Below are 10,383 nucleotides of genomic sequence, written 5' to 3' on the forward strand. Positions count from 1 at the left end.
GAGGGAGTGAAGCGCACATAATGATGAAGTATTAACCAATTTAAAAATTTCATTCCAAGTTTCCTCAGAAATTGAAATCTGCAAATCGTGTTCCCAAGCATTTTTAATTTTGTCTAAGGGAGCCTTATTCGTTCCTTTAAAAATAATTCCATATGGTGCCAACATGGAGAAGGTATTTAGGTGAGGCCACACTCTACACTTGTCGTTAATCCAACAACTGAGCAATGTTATCATTAGTCTTGGTAATTTATATTAGTAGCAATTAATTCAGAAGTTTAAGACACCTTTTGGACCTGTGTTAATATGCATTCTTCCAATCAACAATGTACCTGTATTAACTGGGGCCTTCTTTGGTGGGCACAGGTGAGGTGTCAGATGACTTGAAGACAGCAAATGTGGTACCTTTCTTCAATAAGGGAAGCAGGAATAAACTAGGTAATTATAAGCCAGTTAATCTAACATCAGTGATAGTGAAATTACTGGAAAAAATTCTGAAGGGCAGGATTAATCTTCACTTGGAAAGGCAGAGATTGATCAGGGATAATCAGCACAGATTCATTGGTGGGAGATCCTGTCAATTTGGAGATGTTTGATGAGGTAACTAAATATATCTGTGAGGGCACTATGGTTGATGTTATTTACATGGACTTCTATAAGGTATTTGACAAGGTCCCAGATGGACCAGAAGTTTACAGCTCATGAGATCCATGTCAAGTTGGCAAATTGGATCCAAAACTGGCTTGGTAATAGGTGGAGGCTAACTGTGGAGAATTGCTTTTGTCTTTGGAAGCCTGTGATTAGTGGTGTACCACAGGGATTGATGCTGGGACCCTTGTTAATGACTTAGATGTGAATGTAGCAAATATGATTAGTAAGTTTGCAAGATGACACAAAAATTGGTGATGTTATTGATGGTGAGAAGAATAGTCTTAAGGTACAGAATGATATTGATCAGCTAGTAAGTTTGGCAGAGCAATGGCAGGTGGAATTTAATTCCGATAAGTATGAGGTGATGCATTTTTGGGGGTCTAATAAGGGTAGGAAATATGCCATGAGTGGTAGGACCCTGGGGAATGTTGAGGAATTAAGAGACCTTGATGAAGTTAGATTCTGGTTGGACGTATAGAGTAAATGACAGGGACCTTAGGAGCTTTAAGAAGCCATGGGATGCAAGTTTATAGCTCACAATAGAGTGCAGAAGAGATTCACCACGTTGTTGCCCGGAGTGGAGGGATTGGTTAGGTTGGATTTATCCTCACTGGAATGTAGGAGGCAGAGAAGTGACCTGTCAAAGTTTATAAAATGATGACGGGCATAGATAGGATAGATGGTCTTTTCCTCAGGGCAGGGGAGTATAAAACTAGAGGACACAGGTTTAAGATGAGAGCAGAGAAATTTAAAGAAGATTTGAGGGGTAGGTTTTCACACACAAGATGATAGTTATCTGGAAAGAGCTTCCAGAGGAGGTGATAGAGGCAGACACAATTACAACATTTAAAAGACATTTAGAAAGATACTTGGACAGGAGGGGTATAGAGGCATATGGACCTAATGCAGGCAAATGGGATTAGCGTGGATAGGCATTACGGTCTGCTTAAACAAGGTGGGCTAAAAGGGCCTGTTTCTGAGGTGTTTGTTTCTATGATTCAGTGCTCACTGAAAGTAGCAGCAAAGATAGATAAGGTGGTGAAGAAGACATATGGATTGTAGCCTTCAGTAGCTAGGGCCTAGAGTATAAGAGCAGGGAAGTCTTGGTACAACTTTATAAAACATTTGGTTAGGCCACATCTGGCATATGGTGTGTATTTCTGGTTGCCATGCTATAGGAAGGATGTGATTGCCCTGGAGATGGTGCAGAGAAAATTCACCAGGATGTTGCTTGTTATCGAATGTTTCTGTTATAAAGAGTGACTGGATGGGCTGGTTTTGTTTTCCTTGGAGCAGGGGCTGAGGGAGTCCTGACAAAGGTACACAAAATTATGTGAGGGTAGATAGAAAGAAACTTCTCTTCATGGCAGAGTATCTAAGACCAGAGGGCATAGGTTTAAGATGAGGAGTAAGAGGTTTTAGAGGGGATCTGAGAAAGATTCTCTTCATGGCAGAGTATCTAAGACCAGAGGGCATAGGTTTAAGATGAGGAGTAAGAGGTTTTAGAGGGGATCTGAGAAAGATTTTTTTCAGCCGGAGGAAAGTTGGAATCTAGAAAACACTGCCTGAGAAGTTTGTTGATCATTTAAGAAGCATCTGGAAGGGCACTTGAATTGCCAACACATAGTAGACTGTAGACCAACTGCTAGGAATTGGAACTATTGTAGATGGGTATTTGATGGCCAGCATGGACATGGTGGGCTGAAGGGCCTATTTCTGTGCCATATGGCTCTGAATCTATTTTTCCATTCTTTATTCAATGTCATTTTAACCTCCTCTCAAGATGTCTGCAACAAAAGGTAAATGCAATTAACAATCTTTTTTTTCAGTGAGGCTCTGCCAAAGTTTCTACCCAAACTCGCTAGAATATGTCTTCACTGCTTCCTTCAATCTCAATCTCCCTTGTCACCTCCTTCACTCCCACGCCCCTGCCCCCCACCTTCCCTACTGACTTCCCCCACTCTTCAGCTGATCACTCTCTCCACGAGTGAGGAAGCCCACCGACTGCTGCTACCACACCCCACCTCCTTGGACTTTTTCCACATGCATGATGGACATATCATGTGAGTTGAAAAGAGGCAGTGGAGATGGAGGCCCCTGAATCTCTATAATCCTGAGTGGTAAAGGCAGCCAGGTAAGATGATGCTGCTCCTGCAGGGTGACACCATCTGTGTCCACCAGGATATCATGTGTTGGAATGCACTCACCTGCAGAGCTGTGGGAGACTGCCATCTGCCAATTCTCTTCAGCTTTTAAGCTAAAACACAGGCTTTGAAGGGTGCATTTGTTGAGATCTGGGTTGTTTTGGGGATGGAGGCCGTGCAGTGTTGTGGCTAGTAATTAGTCTGTAATTGGGGGTGTGTGGTGGCAGCAGTTGGTGGGCTTCCTCACTATTGGAGAGTGATCAGCTGGTAGCTGAAGAGTGGGGGAAGTCAGTAGAGAAGGTGGGGGGGTGAAGGAGGTGACAAGGGAGATTGAGATTGAAGGAAGCAGTGAAGGGAAGGGGGACAAAGATAGGGAAACTAGGAGATAAAGAGAGTAAATGAGGGATGGGATTAAGGTTGGGGAATTGCAAGATCATTTGCCTGTGTGTATATGTGTGTGTGTGTGGTCAGAGTGCATCTGAGTTTACTTAGCATGTGTGTATCCACTTATGTGCTATGTCTGCAGAAGTGCCAGGTTTCCAACAGTTTTGGATCTCCTTGCCATTGGACTAGGTCGTTGATCTGTCAAGACCATGTGATTGCTGGTCTGTAACTACAGCAAATGGTTAGGATCTGGATTGTACTGTCAGGAAACAATAGTTGAGGCAAATTCAGTTGTGGCATTCAAAAGGAGCTGGAATTGTATCTGAAAGGAATAAAATTTACAGGGCAGTGGGGAGCAGGTGGAACAAATTTGCAGGACAATGGGGAGCAGGCAGGGGAGTGGGACCAGCTGTATTGATCTTGCATAAAGCTGGTATGAGCCCAACAGGCTTAATTGCTTCGTTCCTTACTGAAATGATTCTGTGATTCTTGCGCCACTCCGTGTAAAAGATTTCATGCACAAGAATCTCCGCTTCTCAAAACTAGAGTGGAAGTAAGTCATCCTCTGTTCTGAGAAACTGCCCAAAATGATGATTTCCTCATCTCTGTAACCCCTCTTAATGAGACTGATATCAGTGCAGATATTTTGATATGTGATGTCATCCAGGACTCCCATGTTCTGGCTCAGTATAATGGATATAGCTCCCAAAAAATAATGGATGGCTTTGTCCAATGATTTGTTCATTTCAAAGTGGATTAAGATTACCAATACATATTTTGTTTCAGACTGTAAGAGATAGCAGGGAGAACAACCTATTATTTCAAACCAATGCCTTATAGCATGAAGGTATAGAATATACAATTCCTGGCACAGTCTCTCGTCCAACTTCTTTGTCCCTGAATATCAAGTATTTATGGTGTGATGGATCTTTTAGAATGGATGCATTTCTCAAAATTGTTTTCCTTTGATCATTTTTGACAGTTTCTGAATCTCAAGTCAGAAATATTGAATGTGAATTAATCAGAATATTTTTTTTAATTACAGAATTAGTGATATCCGTCAGTTTATTATTCAACATCATCCTGTCTTTGCTACTTCCTCCTTTGTACTGATGACTACATTTCCAAATAAAGAACTGACAGATGAAGAGCAAACTCTGCAAGAGGCCAAGTTGTTAAATGCGGTGATTGTTCAGCGTTTGAAGTAACTTCATCTTGGATATGTAAGACCATACAGGATAGAAAGGTTACAAATCTTTCAATGCACTGAATTTGAGCTGAATGGCAAAAACTGATAAAATTGCCAATATATTGCAAAACATTTTGGCACAGTTGAAGAAATGAAGCTGCTGTGGCTTGCAGCAAGCACTTATCTTCATTTCTGAGGAAAACTAATGGGAACAATTAACTAAACATGAAATGAACTGTTACTATGTGCAAGTCTACTAATTCTCAAATGGTAAATCCTTTGCTGCATTACTATATGGAAATATGTAACAGTGACTGAAATGTTCAGGCTGTTATAATCTTGAGTCCTTGTTTAAAACTGCTACTGTTTTGGGATAGGTTTACTTGAATTTTTTTCCAAACACTAACTTAAATCATGCATCTGGAGATGATGTTATCCACTAGGTAATAAGGATAGACATAATTATACATGATAATGGTTGTATACAAATTTAGAATATCATCCTTCTGACAAGAGAGCTATAAAATTAAAATTTATACTGTTGGTAATCTTAATTGTAGAATAAGTTGTTCTTTATGTATTCCATAAATTATGTCATGATGAATGCTGCTTAACTTCTTATTCTCGCAGTTTCCATGAAATGAATATTACCAGCAGTCAAAAACAGTCCTTGAAAAATGGCTGCTGCAACAACTTATGGGTCTGTTTCTTTAAAAAAAAACTTAAGCAACCAAATTTAGTAATTATAAAACAAGACTCAATCATAATTAAATTATTGAATTAATAAAATAAAATAATGTTTAAAGTTCTGGTAGCAATTCACGGAGGAAAAATCAAATGGTAATTTCTTTTTAAATGTAGAAAAAACTGAAGCAGAATATGGCAAACGAAATAAAAACGGAAACTGTTGGAATTGCTCAGAAGCAAAGATTATGTTCATAAGAAAAACTTGGGATAAATGCTCATAAGACTACTCCATGAATAACCAAGTTGTAAGGTTGACATCACTGAAAGAATGCAAATGCAAGCATAGAGTTTGCATTTCCTTTAGTTTTAGATCAAGATTATGCATTAAATTGTGATTAGTATAAAAAGGCTATTGTTCTGATCCCTGTTAAATATATTATTTGCAAATAATATAATGGAAGACAAGTACAAATGTACAATAACAAACTGTACTTGACCCTTCAAGCCAGCTCCAACATTTGAGAAGATCATGGCAGATCTGACTGAAACTTAAAGTCTACATTTCAATGTACCTGTGGTAACTTTTCACCCCCTTATAATCAAACACCTATCTGTCTCTGCCTTGGAAATATCCAAAGTCTTTGCTCCCACTGCCCTTTGAAGAAGAGTTATGATCCTTAGAAAAAGTATTCACATCTCTGTCTTAAATGGGTGACCCCTTATTTTAGAACAGTGATTGTGGTTCTCACAAGAGGAAACATTCTTTCTGTATCCATCCAGTCAAAACCCCTCAGGACCTTGCATGTTTCAATCAAGTTTTCTCTCACTCTTCTAAACTCCAGCAGAATATACTAATATGCAAGTATAGCCCCTCCAAACTTTCCTCATAAGATAGCACCCTCCACAACCACCCCCGCCCAATTCCGGGCATTCTTCCTTAGCATTCTTCCTTAGATAAGGAGACCAACAGTCAACATGCATCCTCTACACCCACTACTTATGAATGATTTTGCCTGTGGTCCCAAACTTCAATAGGCATTTTCCTGCAGTGACTCCTCAGAGAAAATGGAGGCAGCACCAGGAGCTGGCAGCCACTGCGAAGGGAGTGGGGTCCTAGCAATGGGAGTGGGAGATGTATGAGCAAGGTCTTGCAGTGGCAATGCACTTGTTTCAAATTCTGAACAAGTTGATGTATGAGCAGGTTTCACAAATGAAACTGCTTCGTAAGCAAGGGACTTCCTGTATAACATTATCTCCCCACTTTTGTATTTGTTTCCCCTTGCAATAAACAATAACATTCTGTTAGCTTTCCAAACTGCTTCCTGTATCTGCATAATAACCTTTTGCAAATTAAGGCACTTTTACACTCAGATCCTTCTGCACATCAGATCTGCATTCTTTCATCATTTAGATATTTTATTTTTCCTGCCAAAATGGACAATTTAACATTTTCCCACCTTGTGTTCCATTTGCCAGATTTTTGCCCACTTACTTATCCTATCTGTTCTTTGAACCCTTCTTGTGTTCTCTTCACAGCTTGCTTTCTTACCCACCTTCATGTCATGGACAAACTTAGCAACCATTGGATATTAGTAATCATAGAATTACTGGCAATCGAGAATTGTTTTGTGCGTTTAAAGTAGCAGCGATATATTGAACTATGCTGAACCTTTCATGAAATGGCTACATACTATGAATTTGACTGTCCAAGTTGAGCATGTACCTTTCTGCTTCTATAAGATTCTATAAGAATTGCTTTCCATTTATTCCTAATTTATTTTTAATTTTCAATTATGCTCTGCCTTTAATTCCACCAATAGTTCCCCTTCTGAAGATCACAAGTGCCCCTTCTGAAGATTAGCTCCATTTCCCACCAGTAGCTTGTAAGATGTAACATTGTGGCTAGGAAGATTGAGAAAAGTGTTGGGACAATGATTCAGGTTTGTTTGACACCAGTCTTCACTGAGAATGGTGCTGTTGCAGACTCATTGGTCAACATTATGCTCACATGCTGTCATTTTGCAAGTATAAGATGGAGGTGAATTTCTATGGGCAGCCCAATTTGAAGAGGATATTCCACTGCATCTCCCAATTGATGGAGTGAAAGGCTTTGGTGAAGTAAAAACAAAACATGCACAGTGGCTGGTGCTGCTCCTTCACTTGTAGTTGTCCATTGTTCCTCCTAGATGGATAGAAGCAACACTGATTTGGGGAGCTGCTCTTCACTCACTGGGAGGAGGCAGCTGAGGAGGACACTGGCGATAGTGTTCCCCATGAAAGACAATAGGAAGACCCCTTTGTGGTTACCAAAATAGAATGTTTTTTTTTGTAACGATCACAGCGTCTCAGAGGTCCCTGGGATAGTCTCCTCTTCCCGGCTGTGGGTGATGGGGCAATGAGTTTGCAACTGAAGCTCTTCACTGCCAAGTTTTAGGATTTCAGCGGAGATGCAATCAGTTACAGAGACCTTGTTTTTTTTTGGTTAGGATGTGGCCTTCACAACAACTTGTCGGCAAGTAGCAGCAAAGCTGTTTGGAAGAGCTGCTGTGGGGTGTAGTCTAGGGCACTTACAACAAGGGCAGGGTTTCATTTGAGTTGGTCCTTGAAGTGTTCTTTCCTGCAGGCATTGACTGCCTCACTGTTGCTTTTGACTTCAGGCTGTGCTTGGCTTTCTTGATGGGCTGACAACACACAGAACATAAATTATACAAGACAGTGAAGAAAAAGACTGTGAAAAACAAGACATTAGTGCAAAAAAACACAATTGGAAATGTCCACAGTTGTCCAAGAGGTAGTCCATAGTGTTCCATTGCTGAGGTAGGATTAGGGTAGTGTGGGTCAGTTCAAAAATTTGATTAGTTGTAGGAAAGTAGCTGTACCTGAACCTGGTGGTGTGGGACTTCGGGCTTCTGTACCTCCTGCCTGACAGTAGCAGCTTGAAGAGGGCATGGCATGAATGGTGGGGATCATTTGATGATAGATGCTGCCCTCTTAAGGCAGCACCTCACGTGGATGCTTTCGATGGTGGCGAGGGATGTGCCCATGATGGACTGGCTGCGTCCGCTACTCTCTGCAACCCCTTGCGTTCCTGTGTGTTGGAATTGTTGTACCATACCATGATGTAACTAGTCAGGATACTTTCTACCATGCATCTGTAGATGTTTGTTGAGTATTTAGTGACACGTTGATGCTGATGTTTTGAAGGCCAATTGATAGAGGTAACAAAGCAGATTAGGCAATGGTTAGTGTAGTAGTCATTTGTGTCTGTCATGGTATGGATGTTGCAGACATCTTTTCAGTCCTTCGTGTGAACATTGATATAATCTAGCAGGAGCCAGTGCTTGGTCCAGTGGTGCTGCCATGATGTCTTGTGCATGTCTCTCCAAAGAAATGGTATTTGTTAAGATGAGACTGTGCCCTCTTGTGTCTGTTAGAGGAAAATACACGTGGTGTCCCGCAGCTTAAAAAGGAACTGCCATCTTCACTGACTCATACTGTCATTCCCTTAGACTTATTAAAGTATGACAGCAGAATGTCTTGGAAATGGAAAAGACTACCAGCTTACACTAATTTTCAAAGGTTGTTTGAAGACGTAGTTTCTGTAACTGCAAAATTGCTTATTAAACAATACATTCGGTTTAAGAACCTCATGGAATGTACCTTTTGCATATTTTTCCTAGTAAACAGGCATATTGAATTGTATGCAAGAAGAAAAGCTGATTGCTCCTTCATAGTTTGCACCAAAACGCTATTGTATTTAAATGCATGTTACATCGTCTGCAGGATGCAATGAATCATACAACTTTTAAGGAATTGTTCAGAATCCAGTAAGTTGAAACTGTATTAAATGTATTCATGTTTGCCTGCAACAAAGCTCTTTTATTTCGTATTAGAGCTGCAGTATCCCCTCAGTCAGTGGTACAGCACCACTAAATGGTCAGTTGGATATAGTTTCCCCCAGATGTGTTTCTAATTTCAGGATTATTTGTATGCTAATTATTGAATGAAATTAAAGTTCCAGTGAAGGATGAGAGAAGAAACTCTCTTCCTCGGTATGTCTGAAACATATCAAGTTACTGGTTTCAAAGAGAAGCTATGGAAGACAAGATACTTGTACCATTCACTTCAATTTGTGCATTGCCCATTTAAAATAGGAAGATCTAATCTAAAACTCACATTTTTCAAATTCCATCTGTCTGCCAGTTTTTGAAATGAAAAGGTATTGAATAAAGTAAATGGTTTAAATTATAACATCTGGAATTAGAAATCAGGAAATATGCTCACTTTTTGTCAGACCTACAAAAAACAAAACCAGAAGTTGTAGTTCAATCTCAACTTTTCAATCTCAAAGTGAGTTCAAAACTCATCTTTCCCATCCCTCACCTAAACTGAGATTAGGGCAAAGGTAAGGAGAGGCTCATTTTCACCACTCATCCACAGCCATTTCGGAATTTGAAGCCAATCTGCCCTGCTGATATAGTTTTTCTGCAACTTTCCTTCTCCTTACCAACTATCTTCCAGGGTGGATAGCTTTCTTTAAAACAAAGTCAAATCTAAGGAATTTCTATGGAAAATCAAGAAAAGGGAGTGATGAATATACTGTTGAATGGAGAGCCACAGGAAGTAAGAAGATGAAATTAAAGTAGCAGTGCAGGCCTTCAGAGAATGAGAACTGAGAGTCATAGAAGCATTCAGCACCAAAAGCCCTCCTTACTGATCCTGGTGAGATCATTGTTTTCCTGACTAGGCCCAATCTGATTCCTTTAGTTGCACTCACATTGTCTATAGCCTAATCAACTTGCACTGGAGTTCACCTTTAGTTTTTAAAAATATTTGGTAATGATCAAGGAATGAAGGAGCAATTCAAGCAATACCAGTCATCCATTGTTAATTTAAAATATCACCATCCCTGTAAGATAATGAAACAATTCCCACATCAGACCAAATAATTGCCCTTCATTGCTTCAGTTGTACAATCTCATGTTATTTCAAAGGTATTTCTCAAATTCAAATTGCCTGCGTTAAATTTACATAAATAGTAATTTAGTTTTTTGTTAATACATGTAGTGTGCTTTCTACACTCTGTCAGCTCACATAATATGTATTGAAAGTTGCCTTGCTTTATTTATGAATGTACTAATCAATATAACTTTAGAATCATCAGGAACATTTTAGTTCTTGAGTCATTGAAATATGACTTGAGTGCTACAATAATGGGGTTCCAGGTTAGGAAAAGGCAAACAAAAATGTGGGAGCTAGCATCATTGATTTCCATGTACTGTACTGGACAGTAAATGGTGGCCTTGCCAGCTATGCAAAATCCCCAAAATA

At 39.8% G+C, this 10,383-nt stretch overlaps 1 protein-coding gene across 3 annotated transcripts in view; it reads left to right on the plus strand.

Moving 5' to 3' along the window:
- The window catches only part of LOC127574608 (NSFL1 cofactor p47-like), a 47,685-nt gene extending 38,691 nt beyond the window's left edge, over positions 1-8,994 (plus strand). For all 3 annotated transcript variants that reach the window (XM_052023751.1, XM_052023753.1, XM_052023752.1), the window contains one exon: positions 4,222-8,994. In XM_052023751.1, coding sequence (XP_051879711.1) covers positions 4,222-4,384 — 163 coding nt within the window. In that variant the 3' untranslated portion in view covers positions 4,385-8,994. The remainder of the gene's footprint in view (positions 1-4,221) is intronic.
- Positions 8,995-10,383: the final 1,389 nt, after the last annotated feature.

The sequence above is a fragment of the Pristis pectinata genome, chromosome 9, assembly GCF_009764475.1.
Source record: "Pristis pectinata isolate sPriPec2 chromosome 9, sPriPec2.1.pri, whole genome shotgun sequence".
NCBI lineage: Eukaryota > Metazoa > Chordata > Chondrichthyes > Rhinopristiformes > Pristidae > Pristis > Pristis pectinata.